Source organism: Siniperca chuatsi, linkage group LG22 (assembly GCF_020085105.1).
Source record: "Siniperca chuatsi isolate FFG_IHB_CAS linkage group LG22, ASM2008510v1, whole genome shotgun sequence".
Lineage (NCBI taxonomy): Eukaryota > Metazoa > Chordata > Actinopteri > Centrarchiformes > Sinipercidae > Siniperca > Siniperca chuatsi.
In genome coordinates, this window is record NC_058063.1 from 9202646 (window position 1) to 9219670 (window position 17025).

The 17025-nt window shown below is 39.8% G+C and overlaps 1 protein-coding gene across 7 annotated transcripts in view; it reads right to left on the minus strand.

The window, feature by feature from the left end:
• Positions 1 to 17025, minus strand: part of LOC122869868 (serine/threonine-protein phosphatase 2B catalytic subunit alpha isoform) — a 70101-nt gene that overhangs the window by 16477 nt on the left and 36599 nt on the right. For all 7 annotated transcript variants that reach the window (XM_044183221.1, XM_044183223.1, XM_044183220.1 and 4 more), the window contains exons 3-8: positions 12033 to 12157; positions 11324 to 11435; positions 10738 to 10883; positions 9758 to 9897; positions 5849 to 5926; positions 4689 to 4783 (exon numbers count right to left, since the gene is read on the minus strand). In XM_044183221.1, coding sequence (XP_044039156.1) covers positions 4689 to 4783; positions 5849 to 5926; positions 9758 to 9897; positions 10738 to 10883; positions 11324 to 11435; positions 12033 to 12157 — 696 coding nt within the window. The remainder of the gene's footprint in view (positions 1 to 4688; positions 4784 to 5848; positions 5927 to 9757; positions 9898 to 10737; positions 10884 to 11323; positions 11436 to 12032; positions 12158 to 17025) is intronic.

The following is a 17025-nucleotide window of genomic DNA, read 5'->3' on the forward strand; positions in this document are numbered from 1 at the left end:
CCACTGCATGACAGCCACTAGATGTCTCTGCTGCTCTGGTGGTGGTTAACAGGGTAGCTGAGGCCAAGGCTGCTGCCACGGTAACACAGATATTGTGAGGCGACGCCCGCTTATTAATTATTCATAAGGGAGTGCCTTCAGCCGGTTTCCCCGGTAACGAGGACTGTTAAATCTGCTTTGAGATCAGTGGGAGATTCCCACTGTCCTTTCCTGACGCTTAATGCTGACTGCATATCTGTCTCTAAGGCCTCTTGTATCAAGTTCCACTGGATTAGCATTCCATGCCAACTGTTCAGACCTTCTTGGCCCATTACATTCAGTGCTCTACTGACATGTGGATGGTAGGGACTGAATGTAGTCCATGTACAGTTGAACATTGCATAAATGGTTTCTCATTCATTTTCCGTTAATAAATTAATGAGACCATTTGCAGTAGCACAGAAACCCAGAAACTGTAACTCCCATCATTAATGTCTACCATGTTCACACAAGGATAAGGTTGGGACAAAATACTTTGTCATGTATTACAAATGGCAGCCTAAATTAGCTGACAACAGGTAGTTTTTGATTTCAAATTTTAACTCAAGTTCTACTTACTAGCTTTTTTTCTGAAGCTTTCAACCACATCCCACAGTTTTTCTCAGTGGATGGAGGTGGATTTTTATTTCAAATTATTTTGGTTTGAAAGTAAAAAGATCTTAACTGAAGGTATACTTACTAGATTTTTCTGGAGCTTCCAACCACATCTCATGGTCTTCCTCAGTGGATGAAGGTGGTTTTTGATTTCAAATATTTTGGTGTGGAAACAAAATATCTAGAAGGTTGCTTTCGATTTCAAATTATTATGGTTTGAAAAAAACATCTTAACTCAAGGTCCACTTACTATCTTTTTGTGGAGCTTCCAACCACATCCCCCGGTCTTCCTCAGTGGATGGAGGTGGTTTTTCATTTCAAATATTTGGTGTGGGAAAAAAAAAAATAATTCTTAACTCAAGGTCCACTTACATGCAATTGAAAGCTCCAGGAAATGCATCTCACGTACTTCGTTCAGTGGATGAAGGAAGCTTTTTATTTCAAAATATTTTGTTTTGAAAATAGAAATCTATTTCTTTTCAAACACATCTCATGGTATTCTTTGGTGGACAGAACTTGCTCATTTGTCATGGATATAGCTCAATATTAAGTATTTTGGTAAGTTTCCTTTCTCAAAAATATGATGAGAAGGGGAACCATGATTCTCATCAATAAGCAAAATTGGAATCAGAATTGATAAAATCTCAACAATACCCAACCCTACAATTGCACTCTCTCACCAATGACCCATAACCGAACACATAATATAATGTTATGAGGTTTAAATCCCAGTTGGTATGGAACAAGAAGAGCCTGTCCTGCATAACATTACGTTATTCATTTTTATTGTTTGATGCGGGATGAAAAGTTTTGTAACTGAACCATGTTTACAGAAAACTGAAGGGAAGCCCAGTAATGACCAGAGTGATAACAGATGGGTGGGCATCTGCAGCCAGGGATACTCTTCTTGCTGGCACTCGTGACGAGGGGGAAAAATTAATTCCCTGCTGCGCTGGTGTCATCACTGCCCTAGCTTCCATCCTGCTATTTATTCCAGTGGCAGGGCCAGGAGCCAATCATGCCACTCAATTTCTTTTTTCTTCAAATGACCCATCTCTACTACCTACCAATCAGCACATGGCCGTAGTTTCCGCTCCATCAGTCCATTCCTGTTTCCACCTCATCATCAAACAATAAGAGGAACACAAGAGGAACAACATTAATTTGGTTATATAATGTTCAACAGGTGTGAGAGGTGTGGCAGCATCGCTGTTATTGAGCTTTTACTCCACCCAAGCACCATTACCATTAGGATTCAGTTGCTGGCTTTCGGGACCAGTCAATAATGATGCAGCAGAAAACATTCCATACATTCCGATACAAAACCGCAAGCAATCTCCAAAGTGTATAACTGCCAACTACACCACCCTCCTCTCGATCTCTCTGCTCTCCACTGCAGTCACTTCCCGACTCAAACAGTGAAAGCTCTAACAGTGAAAACTGCTAAATCACTGCTGCTGTGTTTTCATTTAACACAGCTCCCCTGCCAGCTCAGGGGTACAGGGGTCGGAGCTGTGATGGACAGCTGGCCAGCGCCTGACACTTACTGCAGAGCCAACAGTCTGACTTGAAAGAAAAAGGAGGGATAGGTGACATCTTGAAGCCCGATTTCTTTATAGAATCGCATCCTGAGCAACATTTATGTGTTGATTAACCTGACTCAGCTGCAAGTTAAATTAACTTCTGGTGGAGGAGTTCTCCCTTGCCTGTTTGAGGTGCAACCCCCGATGAGGTCTTATTGGTTAATCTGGCCCACTCCCAGCACAATATTGATGGGACTTGCTGATGCCTCCTCCCTCCCCTTTAAGATTTATGTTCCCACTCGATTGGCCATCAATCACCGGACATACTCAGTGGGCTCCGAGCTCCGGCAAGAAGCTAACAGCAGACCAATTCATTACAGAGGCTTTGGTTCTACCAGTGAACCCCACCCACATGACTGATTAGAAGAGCATCAACAGGACTGATAGGACTGTATTGGTTGGCTGTGCCTGTTCCATGGAATTGTGTAACTGTGTGTGTGTGTGTGTGTGTGTGTGGTTGGGAGCGGGGTGTATCAAGCAGAGTCAAGTAAATGATTGATAAAGTAAATTGGGAACCATGTAATTACATAACCACAACCTGTGAAGTTTTAAGAGCTTTAACATAAAATCTCTGGACAGACCTTTAGCTTGACGGATGTTTATTTGATTGGGAATTGCTCTCTTTCTCTGCTATTATATTTGGATTTTAAGCCAAAGATCTATCTTACAACAGATTTAGCCAAAAAAAAAAAAAAAAAAAAAAAGACTGCCTCATTTTCAAGCAGACAGTGAATGATGAGAAATAAAGAACGTGTAGTCCTTCTAGGTAAGATGTATCTGTGTGCCTAAATGAAGTCAGTTTGAAAAATAAACACTGAGTAATCTTTTTCTTTCTGATAACCACTCTTGCTCTGGGAGGCATTTTATCAACTGAAGGTCAGCCAGTTGCAGCTAAGACCAGGGTGCAGACCAAATCATTTATATTCTTTGACTGTTCCATATTGAGCTCGAGAGGTGCAAATGATTTGCCAGGCAATTGGTTGCCAAAACTAAAAACGACATGTGCCTAACATCACTTTGTTTGTTTGTTTGTTTATATTGTGTTGTGCTGACTGTGAGCCCTTGGAAGATTAGTTGGCATGGAACAAATGGGGTCCTAATAATAAACAACGAGCCAGACAGGCAAACTGCCCGCTGTTTCTTGACTATCCTTATTGTGCAGGAAGCATGGATGCAGCTCATGGGGAAAAGAGTAAACAAATGCAACCTTATCTCAGATCAAAGAAACACCTGCAAATGGGCCAAAAGAAAACAAAAAAAGGACAGCCCTCGCTCCCTTGTGTAATATACTCACACCAGCAGCACTGCAGTAGGAGAGGAATTACAAAATAGCATGCACCAGCACCATCGCTCTTTCCTTCCCATTTCCATTTCCTGTGGTTTGCCCACTGCCGCCCCCATTCCAAACATGACCCCACAGCCAAGGCAGATACTGTCTGTTCTCCGGGGAAAAGTGCTGACTCACAGCACAAAGGCAAGCCTATCTTGCTGCGTGGGCACCGTAGCACCGCATAGGGCGCCACTGGGTGCCAAGAGAAACGGCACCGAGCCATTTCGCTTCACACCAGCTTCGTCCCTGATTTGACCTGACCAAAATCAATGTCAGAGATTTTTGTAATTGAACAAGTACAATACTTCAACAAAAATTTGTGTACTATTGATAAGGGGTAGAATGGTTCTCTGGTGAAATTTAAGACTCCTGAAGACCTTTTTAATTCCATATCAGATTAATATATATATCCTCAAAGTGGAAATAAATAGCATTATTATTAACTGTTTATTACTGTACAGGATAGCAATAAAAGAATGTATTTATTTATTTTTATAGGGGCAATGCACATTTATCACCATCCCTGTAAATTTTCAACTGTTGTCCTGTGGCGTGGTGTTTTAGCCAAATGCTAGAATGCTGTGTATCCTCAAATAAAAGACAAGATTTTAAGGGCCATTTAAAGCTCCGTTAAGCAATATTTTTGATAATGACACTAAAAAAAGGTCTCCTGTAATTTAAACAGGTTGCTAGTTCTACCAGTCTCACTCAGAATCAACACTCCAGTCTGCAGCTCTGTGCAGTTTTCAGTCACTTTCAGCTTATTTTTTTAGTTTGCCGGTTTCCAGAGTCCTAAAACTCTCATAATCCCCCAAATATAAAATCCTAGTTAACAATTCCCCAAATACAAACTCCCCGCAACCCAACTGTATGCTACTTGTCCATTGCAACTCTTAAATGGAATGAAGCCATTCAAAATGTTATTAATTATATATGAGCTTCAAAATGACATGAGAAAAGCATTTGGGAATGTCCCAATGCTGTCATTAAATCTTGCACAAATCTGAGAGCAACAGCAATTCTCCAACCCAGAACCACCTGTCTGTAAATGTGATGTCGCCCTGTGGCAACTCATGAATATGACACTGATATTCATGTTTTAAGCCACTGAAGATTGATAATGATATATTCCTTCTCCTTACCTTTGTTGTTGTAGACATCTAGGTAGTTGGGTGCTGAGAAGATGGTGATAAGGGATGGGAAGCCAGTGGTCTGACTCTTTCTGTACATGCGATATCTGGTAAAACGTTCAAAGAAGATGTAAGCATTAGAACATTACAACATAACATTCATGGATTAATCATTGGTGAACCACCCTCGGGATATGATTAGCAGCGACAGTTTTTATGACCTCTTGTTTTCACTATGGCTGTGTGTTTGTCTTGTAAGCTGATGCATCAGCAAGGGGGGCAATGCTGCATAGCCTCAGGAGAGTAAATCCCTGTGTTACAGGTGAAACATGCCCTTAAGTAGTCATCACACTGAACAAACTCAGCATTCAAACAACTACTCTGATCGCCCAGCGAACGTCTGTGTTGTGTTTGGTGGTTTGGATACTTGGAATGGAATAGAGCGTAAACAAAGTACTAACTCAGATGATTTATTTGCTGCAGCACACCTTGCAGCAACTATTTACAGAGATTTAAAAAAAAAAGGTACCAATTGCAAAGAAAACATAGATGAAACTCAATAACATTATTACGTGCGGTCTAAGGTGGCTTGGGGCAGCAACCTCATCTGAGACATGGCTAGGTGTCCCATGTGACCACGCCGTGGGAGTGCAATGCTAAACAACTGTGTGCTATGCATCCCACCGCCTTAACCTCGCTTAGAGGGAGATCAGCTTAACACATCCACCCACCTGCCCGTTTTAAAAACCAAACTTTTCAAAGAGGCTTTCCAGTGGCTTTGTTACAAATCCAAGGTGCACTGTTAGTTCCTGATGAATAATAGACAAGTGGGGTAGTTGTAAAGCACTGTATGTGTCTGAATGTGAAGTAAACAACATATAGTGACACAATTTCACAAACTCAAACATTTTTAAAACCCTAGTTCTTGCAAGATCTGCATGAATCATACTTGTCATATCACATCTGGCCAACTAACTCCTCACGCTAGATACATTTTCATTTCTTTGATTAACACGACTTCTCTCAAAGTTCAGACTGCACCGAACCTGCTCTCCAGACAGGCTCGGGCAAAGCCCCAGAGCACCGGGGAAGCTTTTCATTTAATACCCTGGTCTGAATCACTCTGCTGCGTGACAGTGTGATGAGAGAAGACGAAATGCCACAACACTCACCCAGCATCCTGCGCTTCATGGGCCCGGATGATAGATAATAAGTTATTGTGTTGTAGAAAGTCACAGACTGCAGGGTAGCTGTTGAATAAAGAGACAAACGTTTGGTTTACTCATACATCAAGAAAAACCCCAGTAAGATCAAGAAGAACGATCAATAAAAATAACTAAATAAGTCATGGGCATTATTGATTGTGCTCAGAGAAACAGTGGATATACAACACTGAGTTCAAGCTATATTTGTTCTAAAACCAACTGTGGCTCAGAAAGAGGTATATTGCTTTGAAAGGTTGTCTGAAATTTAAAACAGGCCCTTTAAAGTCCTACAAAAACAACATTTTTGTGAGCAAAGATATGATGACTCATAATCTAAATAATAACCCGTAATATGCTTAACTTTTAAACAAGAAGCTTTCATACTGTAAAAGGAGTAGGTGTGATCCTTTTCAAATGGTGGATTTTATTCTAGAATGAAACTCAAAAAATGTCAAGTATGACACATCATTCATAGCAGACGGTTTCTTCAAGAAAAAAAGGGATTGCTGGAGAGTGTTAAAGAACGTTTTATGCTCATGCTGATCTATTCAGTCTATGAGCAGAGAGACCAAAGACCTTACTGCCAGCTATGAAACTACAGCAAGGTTTCAGAGTTTTCCATACTACAACCTTTCAATCTTCAGCAGCAGCTTCCACTGGAAATTTCCTTTGCTCACAATGAGAACGGCATGAGAAAAGTCAGTGGCAAACAGCATTTGTTAAGTAAAATGTCTTGAACTCAAAACAAGTTGCTATTAAAACGGCATTACCACAATACTTTTGAGCAATGCTTCTAACAAACATGATTAAAACCCCTGTGGACGGCAGGATTTGTGAATCGTGGGATGCTGCGTAATGAACAAAGTGAGTGACAGCTCACAATGAATGAATGACACCTCTGCATTACATCCAAAGCACTTAGTGGATGTGGGAGGATTCTCTCAACAATAATAGGGGCTAAACTCAAGTTATTTCTTTTTTTGTGGTTTCATCTCTAGAATCTTTGGCTGGTTAATATAAAAGTCGCTTTCCAGCTTTTCCAGCAATAGGGAGGAAATTTTAGGGCATCTCACAGCCTTGAGTGAGGCAGAAAGTGGATAGATCAAATGAGGGCATCTCCATTACAGAGTGTAATGTCAAACTTTTGTCTTTATTATTACTGCGATCAGGGGTAATTTTTTCTATGTTGTCATTCTACCAAGTGATGTTAAAAAAAAAAAAAACAGTGCAATCAGAGTCAATAAACAATTCCAAAACCTTTGTGGTTCAATGAAGAAGTATATTGTGCTTGTTCAAAAAACAGGTTATGATTTTGTATTAAGTTCTGTAATCCTAGCTCAACGCCCCTGCAAAATCAGAGCAATGAACAACACCCACACGCAGCAATCAGAACCAAACTATACATTCTGGCTTCCGACCTTTCAGCAAAAGTACTGAGAGATTAGTTTTTTTTTCTCCAGCAAATGCTGCACAACGAAACCAGCTGTTTTTTAAATTGCTATTTAGACAAGATTCGGTCTCTATAATCAACACAACGCACTGTTGAGGTTTCATGATGACTGTGCTCAGCTGTTGTGGAGTTTTGGTCAAGTTTGATACAGAGTACACTATTATGGCAGCTTTATTGCATCTATTAATGTAATGCCCTTTGGGGCAGGCTTGTAATAATGTGTTATATAAGTAAATTAACTTTAATTTGACTGGCTTGTTTATGTATGCATGTTTATCAGATACAATGCTTGTTGCAGAAGTAAATAATTTTAAAAATTGTGTGAAAACCCATCATGGGAGACTGAAATTGAAGGACTGTTCATTAACAATCTTGGTTCATGTAGACATGAGAACACATGCATTCCTGACAATCACAACAAACATCTGCTGGGAGGGATGTGAAAAGGAGGGAGCAGTTGCCGAGAAGGAATTAAAAATGCAATGAGATTTTTTTTTTTAGAGGGTGGAAGAAATTAGGAATAGATGTTTTATTTCTCACTTGATTTCCTGCAGCAGATGCAGATACGTGCCATATGGAGCCGTTCGGTAGACAAGATACATTTAGGCCTCGTTTGTTTTTTGGCAGTTCGCATTTTTAGTTTAGAGCACCTCCCATCTGTCCAACAGGGCACAGATGTTAATGAGCTTCTTGGACAACATGAAAAGTTGTGCAAGAAATGACTTCATCGTGTGCAATATAACTGGCACTTTGCATGTTCACTATGTTTAAATTGAAGCTTTTAACATTGGTTTAATATCAATAGCTTGGATTAAAACCGATGAAAAAAAGAGAATAGGAAGGAAAACAAAAATCACTTTAGGCTGATTCATCTATGCTGCTGAGTAAATAGTTAAAATGAAAGCAACCATATTCGAAACATCTGCAATTTCATGCCTGAATTGCGTTTGTAAAAGTGTTACGAGCGTGCCTAGGGCGCTGGGGGAAATTATTGGTTGCTTCAAGACAGAAGCAACAAAGAAGCTGATGGTTTCTGGGGAGGGGTGTTAAGGAATGGCTCTCCCTCAGTCTGGTTTAAACTGTCTCATAAATCTTGAATGCCAGTGTGATGCCAATTAGCGACCATCCCCTGGGCAGACGAAGTGGAGGACACTGATGAAAACAAGACTCCAGAGGAAATTTGACCAAATGGCAGAAGGTTAACCAGGATGCTGGTACAACACAAACATGTGACAGTCAAATCAGTCGTATGAGGTAAAAAGGCCACATACCAAACATCTCAGTAAAGTAACAACATCTGTGGGCAAACATTCTTTTAACACAGAACCAGTTGAGGATCTGCAGTGTAATGGCTCACATAAAAAAAAAAAAAAAGATGTAAAGACAATCAGGCTAAATATGCTCTCACAAATCCACAACAACAGCAGTGCTGGGAGTTAATTTCTAAGCATGGACATTAAAATACTATTAAGTCAGTAGTTACAAAACACCTGTTATTAAAAGAAGAAAAACAAAAAGAGAAAATGCATATCAGGAGCCTCAGGACATTTCCGACTACTTCTGCTGGCTAGCCCCAGGCACGCTGGGGCCAAGTAAGCATCGCTTAGGCCATAATGAGCGGAGGGAGTGCCGAACGCACTTAGAGACAGGACTGTGCCTTGTGGTAATGTGCCAGTTCATTACATTTTGTGACAGTGTGAGCTGCATGCTCGGAGCATTTCCTCTGTTTGTTCAGTTACTCAGCTCAATTGAAGGTAATGTGGGTTACAAAAATACTGGCAACGTCTAAGGAGGAGACTTTTGGATTACTCTAATGCACGCCATGTTCTAACAACTGTTGGTCTCCTACTCACAGATGAGGAATTGCAGGGGTAAGAAAATGAAGAGATGAGAAATGGAAATTTGGCAGCAGGGTTTCTTGATTTATCTACTCTTTGACAAGATGATGGTTATTTTTTTCCCCATTTATGATTACTGAAGTACTTCACTGACTTCCATACCTGTCTTTGTCCAAATATTCTGTCTCGGAAAATGTTCATTGTATTGAAAATCACTTTAGTGAATAAGGTTTCCACAGATAGTACAGCCAAAACTTATCAGTAGATGATTTATTTTTCCTAAAAATAGTCAAAACACCAATTTAGAATACAAGCTTTTTGAAATACAGCTACTAAGATTGTGTTTTTAATTCCGTGGACTGATATAAATCATAGTGTTGGCTTAATATGAGACTGAGATATGAGTCATATAGACTGAACATCGCAGATGCTATTTGATGCTAGCAGTGAATAAAAGCTGTTATCTATCCGGCGGTTACCTGGAATTCTTTATGCAATTTTCCAAAGTAGTAAAAAAAAATATACCATAACAGAAATGAAAAATGTCTTAAAACATCACATTACTTCTGTAAGAGACAAAATACTCACCTGTAGAAGTAGGAACAGCCTCGCACTGTGTTGTGTGTGAAATGCTCTTGGCTCTTCTCATTCCCAAAGTCCTCCAGGGGGTCGGACCACAGCAGATCGCACATTGGTCCGTATGCTGGAGGCTCTTTGAATCTGTCTAGCTGTGGAAGAAAACGTAGGACTCTTGTCAGCCTGTTTGACTGGAAAAATTGCACATGGAGTGTGCATACTACTGCAGAGAAAATATTTTTGCTTCCTCTGTGAGAGCCACATTGGTGGCTTCTGCTGTCATGATCATAATTAAATCGTGACTCCAACTAACATGTTCACTGAAGTGATTTTAAATTCTATTCAAGGTAGAAAGGATATACAGTATGGATGACGTGTCAAAGACAGCCCTCATCTTTCAGGCTTTTTTTAGAAAGACATGAAAAAACTCAATCGCAAGCATACTTTTAGAGCAATGAACATAAATGACTTTGCTTTCAGCCAAGGATAGCTCTTTCTCGAACAAAAGCTTGTGGATTACTGGATGGGTAGCATGATGGACACTTCAATAGAGCAAATTCTATTATGCATGCCCTCTGATTGCAGCCACAAAATCCATTTGGAACTATTGAATTAGTTTGAAAGCAGGATCCAACTCTTCAACATTTTTTAATCAGGGTGAGGACCGGACCGGGTGCTTACAATCCCTCGTGTCCAAGTCCTGAACAGTATTTGAGACAGAGCTGCGAGAAACACTTCATGCATTGCAACTAAGGTTGTTATTTTCACAGCACATCATGCTAAAACAAATACAGTTTCTTCCTCATTAACTTTGAATGAATGCAGAAAATACATGAAGCGCACAGGAAGCTCCAATTTTCAACAAATGATCTGTATTTTTAAAGCCATTAAGGGGCACCTGCTGTTAAAAACACACACACACACACACACACACACACAAAAACTGTAGCTTTAGAAATTATAGAGAAAATGGTCTCGAATCAGACACATACTTTCCTGATGTCGTCAAGATTTGTGATTTCTGGAGACAGTCCTCCATGTACACACAGGAACTGCTGGTTCATAAGTGCAGCCAGGGGAAGGCAGTCGAAGGCGTCCATACATGCGTCATACACCCTCTCTGAATACTTAATTCTACCTGTCATGGGGGGAAACAGGGCAAGGAGAGGAGAGCATGCCAAGTCAAACTACACAGCTCTCATACATTGGGGCAGTGTGCTAGACTGGGATGGAAAGGCTGTCCGAAGTGCCAAAAAACTTCCCAAACACATTTTAAAAACAGCACAATTTCACAGTGCTTTGGTGATTTTTTTCCCTACTCTGTCTGAGTCCAACAGAAGTAGTTCTGACATGTGTAAATATCAAGAAGGGCAAAAATCTGACTGATTTCTGTACCAGGCCAGAGGGCACTTTTAAGTAAGCGTTTGTGGTCGGTGGCTGAACTGGATGCATAATAAACAGCTTTTTAGAAAGAATAACTCAGTTCTCCTTCCACTCTGTACAGACAATTACAGACCAAACGGCTTAGACTCAATTTAGATCAAAGGTAAAAAAATGAAGTGCCAAAGCATTACTTACATTCCTGCTTAAATGTGAAATACTCTGTTAAATGTCTACATTCATGATTCCCACGCAGCAAAAACAGTGTTTTGGGGTAAAGGATCTTTAAGGCCCACAAGTACAGCACACACTGAAACAAAGAAGAACAAAAAGGATTGGGGAACAGTTAAATGGTCATCTTTAAATAACACTGGAAACATAAACCAGACTTTGTCAATTTCACAGAGTGGCATGATACAAGCAATTCTGCTTATAATGAAACATTCATGCGGTACATTTCGTGGCATGTTTCAGGCTTGCTGGAAGAGATGACAAACATTCAGAGGAACCAGGCACGGCACATTCCATTAAAATATGTTTTATTAATAAAAGTAGAATGTTTCAGGCGATGAGATGACAGGTAATATATATATATATATATATATATATATATGAGAGTCAATTCCAACCTGATGTCCCAGATTAAATACATGGATTTTGCTTCATATTAAAAATCTGTCTCTTCATAACCCTAAGCTACGTCGTGACATTTACTATCCAGGCTACATTTGAAGTTATTACAAAAGCCTATTACCGCTCAAATATCTGCAGCCTGATTTGATCTACGCTCAAAGAAAGCTATTAATAAACACAACTTCAGTTGGGCACATGGTGTGTGTCACACTTGATTAGGCCCTCGTGAGGACAATAAATAAATAAATACATGAATAAAAATACACAGACTCACTTCAATACTGAAATACCCTCTGTCAACGTAGTCCCCCAGGAAAAGGTAGCGTGTGGATGCTGGTGATCCTCCTACTTCAAACAGCTTCATCAGGTCAAAGAACTGCCCATGGATGTCTCCACACACTGGAATAAGGCAGAAAGAGGAACAAAAACACAACAGCATAACAGCTATTTTTGCTGCTGAGAAACATCAGATGAAAACCTCTGTAACTCTGTGAGAGGCTATTTGCTTATTTCCATATCTTCCATCAGATGTGAAGAGCTCTGACAATGTTTTATATCCCAGTAAACCTGGAATGTAGGATCACAGAGGATGTCCCACATATATGTATATGTATATCTCAAACAACTACTACAGTGGCTATTCATAATTATAGAGACAACATTTTATTTACTATATCATTTTTTATTTGTTCATTTTATGAAATAATGTGACATTTATTTATATAAACTGCTCATTTGTAACTGAAAAAGGCATCGTTATAGACGGACCACTGATCCTTGTCAGCTCTACAGCCCACGCTTACTCCAGGAAATTATGCAAAGAACAGAACATAACAGAACATAAAAACAACACTGTTTTGAACCAAATAGGACAAATAACAGGAGCTTTTCCTAACTCAAACACATTTATTAAAATGAGGAGGTTAATCTTAAGCCATTCCATTAAAAGAAAACGGGAACATAATGGCAAATCACAGTCTGTTCCAGGCATTTAGCCCTGACTATCTATGGCAGGAGATACGTGTTAGAATCTAAATTTACTATGGTTACATGTCATGAATCACATCACAAACATATTCCATCAAACTTGTTGTTAAGAGTGTTATTGCCATCTTCCTACAAACACAACTAACACAAAGTGTTAGTACTTCAGTGCACACTATTTTCTTTATAAAGTAGTTGTCCAAAATGTAAAGGAATCACAAGAACTGGCTTCACTTTGCATTTTCATGCCTTGTGTTTCCACCACATCCTCTTTCAGCCTCTTCATAATCTTGAGGTGTTTCAACTGGCTAGTAAGACTTAATTTGAAAACACCTATCCTTGCCAAATACACTAAAAGTTAATTGGGTGAAACCGGAAAACTTTCAGTTGTATCCATTTCTACATGTGCTGTTAACCATGATTACAAACCTGGTTTGTCATAGCAATTACAAACAGATAATTGCTAAGAACATGTTCACATCATCCTAATAGCACTGATACGCCACTTGAATTCCAGTACATTTAAATCCACCATATTGCTTGACTTACTTCAATCTAGTGTCCTATTAATTCTATACAGCTACTACCAGCACAGCAGGCAGCTGTTAAATATCGTCAGGGGAGTGTTCTGAACCACAAATCACTCAACTTGGATTGGTTTCCTATGCCCCTATGTGACCCTATACGCTATTACCCTCAGGGGAGACAAGAGGAGCAGAGGCCACAGGAGATTTGGTGCTTAACTGCCACTGACTGACAAGGTGCATGTGAGGTCGTCTGATTTAAAAGCCTTTGGTCAATTTTGTAGATACTCTAAAGGTTGGTTACACTGGAACTTGTTATTTATTATTGATAAATGTCATCGGTGGTTCCCAACTGCTGGGTCCACTTTTGGACCACGGGTCCATTCTGGGATTTCTCGCCATACAGTAAATAAAATTAGATTTTAACCACAGATTTATTTTTTTTTTTTAAATGATACTATAAAATGATTATCATAATGATGTTTATTCATTATTTAAGTTTGCTTTCCCCCCCATATTAATTAGAACAGCAATTCCTTTTAAAAGCAGACTATCTTTGAGGTGAAAAAACAAACTGTCAGATTTGTTTTTGTTGACGGACTGTCCTCAGGATGAGTCCCGAGGACGGTCGCTAGGTTAAGCTGGGCTCACACTACAGGAGATTTATAACCGACTGTGAAATCGGGTTGCATCACAAACATAAGGAGAAACTTCACAGATGTTCCTCTCTCTAATCTCAGACATGCTCACACTACAAGATTTGAAAATAATGGCGTATCACACACTACAAGATATTATTAAGATTATCGTGCCAGAGGGACCAACACACCATCTCACGTGATCTCATGGGATTCAGATGTAAACAAAAAATGGAGATGGAGGTGGTGCAACAACTTGCTTTGGTAACGTTAATGATTTACAGCGAGAAGAAACAAAAGCAGAAGCACGAGTCTGGGTGAGGAAATGGTTGGGGAGACGCAGTCATCACAGGTTGTCAAGTCTTCAGAGAGAACTGGAGGTGAGATTTTAACTGGCAGTTTTAATATATGTCAGGTGTAGCTAGTATGCTAGCTAACGTTAGCCTCAAGGGCTAGAATGTTTACAGTTGCTTGGCAACCCCGTCAGCGTCACCGTCTCCTTGTAGAACTGTCTCTCTCATTGGCTATTGTGGTCTTGCTCGGAAAGTACTGACATAATCATCCAGATTTTAAATCCTAAATATCAAACATGTTTGATATTCTCGGGGTGGCCCTGATGAGTCTGCGAGCACTTCGGGAGGCTTAAGACTGGATCTGTAAACCCCTTACATCACCAGATAATGTGGGCCGAACATCGGTACCGACCACGGTCCCAGACCAGATTTCTCCTCTGATTGTTGGGAGGGGTGAATTGGGGATAAATCGGCCCAAAACTCCTGTAGTGTGAGCCCAGCTTTACAAATGAGAGACGCACGTATTGTTGCTGCTGCTGCTGTGTGATGGCTGCAGGTATTTAGGCTTTTGCTCTCTGTATGTTTATTATGGACCTACGTCAGTGGTGAAATGTGGAAAAAGCCTGGAGTTCATACATTGTCCTGTGTGCAGTGGTAGCCTATAAAACCTGCATTCATTTTCATCATGTGGCTTTCTCGTATTTGGCATGAGCATTGTTTGGGAAACGTGAGAGACAGTGCCTGAAAGCAGCGCACAACAGTGGATTCTGAACAATATTTAACCACACAGCCGGTCTGTAGGCTGCCAGCTGAAACCTGCACAAGCAGATCCAGTTCTATAACAATAATAATGGCATTTTAAGGTTTTTTTTAATAAGGTAGCGTTAATGCGGATTAGAAAAGATGTCTTGTTCCAGTACATAGTCTTCAGTTCACATGGACGCACACACACAAGAACACACATACTAGAAATCCCGGGTTCCCGCAGGTTTTTTTGCACGGGAAATGGGAGCAGATTTTGGTGAGATATCCCAGGAGATCCCGGGATCTAAATTCCCAGCATTCAACCCTACTGTAGCGGTCTTTCCCTGAGGAGAACTATCTTGCACCACAGCAGCTGAACACAAAATATATTCACCTTGATTTTACTGACAGTGAACACAAAACAAGAAGAAAAATAGTATTATGCAGTGAAGTACTAGCCTGGGTTGAAACCTTGCTTGAAATAGTTTATTCTCTTTATTCATTTTCAGCACTGCAGCTGTTGTATTGCACTTATCAAATTACATGCTATGCTGTAAAAACTGTTTTTGTAGCTGAAATAAGCCTACTATTGCTACTATTGCAATGTTAAATGATGGTTTTAAGCCCCAATTGCATTTTCTTAATGCAGTGCTTCTTATTTCATTTTATTTCACTTAAGCCCCAGTCAAGTTATTTTAGTTTTTATTTTGTGAAGTAAACCGTGACCTAATGTCTAAGGGAAAATGTGGACCCCGACGCCAGACCAGTTGGGAACCACTAATCTTAATAATATAGAATAATATAGAAGAATCTATAGTATGCTAAAGGCTGTCGAATGGTGTCTGATGTCACATAATTAAATCTATACAGCCAGCAGCCATTAAAACTAACAGACTTAACTGACTCAGAGCCTTTCCACCTCAGTAAACAAGTTTTAAAAGTCAACTTCTACACCTGAGCGCTGTAATAAACAAACAACAAAAGATAACAATCAACAATACTAAATGTGAACACTACTGCGGTGACAGCAACGATAAGCATGGCATCCACGCCTGATGTAAAAGTGCTGCAATTCATCTATTCTTCAAGCGATCAGCTAATTAAGTAATTATCAACAGGGTGAATAGATGGAAATCTAATTTGAAAAGGACTTTCTTTTCGTAAAGCTGTTTGCCGCTTTATGAACTGTATCTAGCAGCGAGAATTACAAAAAAAAAGCCTGTGAAGTCTTTCAGCGAGATACCCAATTAGGTGGGAGTTGGAGGACAGAGTTGGAGAGCAATTATCTCAAGTTACGAGCCTCGTGAGACAGCTCTGAGAATCAGCTCTCCTTGACTGTATCGTAAACCTCTGCTTTACCATTTGTCTTTTATTAAACCCACACTGTGTAACTGTTTAAATCCACAGTGGGGACCTACTTCAAAAAGGAGCCTTGTTATTTGTGTCCGATTTCTAAAGATGTCCTTGTTCCCTCTTGCAATCAAGCCAACACTACTACAAAACGTGTAGCACTGGTTTATTTTAGATTGGTTGTAAGGTTCCTGGAAAATTTATTTATTGGGACAAAAAATGGCCCAAACAATGCGTGAATGACTAGAACTTAATAAAACACTAGCTACAATTTAATGTTTTTTTTATTTATTGGCACTGCCATTAACTGTATGCACTAGAAAAAGTACTGCATATCTTGATGTGTTGGAGGTTTGGTCACCTGCTGTCTATTTTACCTTTCCTCCCATACCATATTACTCTTTGCAAAACCAATCAATCAACCCCTATTTAAAAAAATAAATAAATAAAAAATCAACAATAGGTGACAGTTAGCAGCCTGTGCATACACTTCACCACAGCCATGAAAAGACTAAATTCTTCAATAAAAATCAATTAGACTTAAAGGTATAATATGAAATGTTTCTGCATTCAAATGTCTAAAAACGACTAGACCAATGTTATATGTGATGTGCGTTATCAGAGAAACAAGCTGAGCAAACGTTAACGGCAGCTCAGTTCACAGCCCCTCCGCGATGTCCTCTGTCCACCGAACAGCGTCGAAAAACACCTTTTATTTAATGTATAAATGCTTT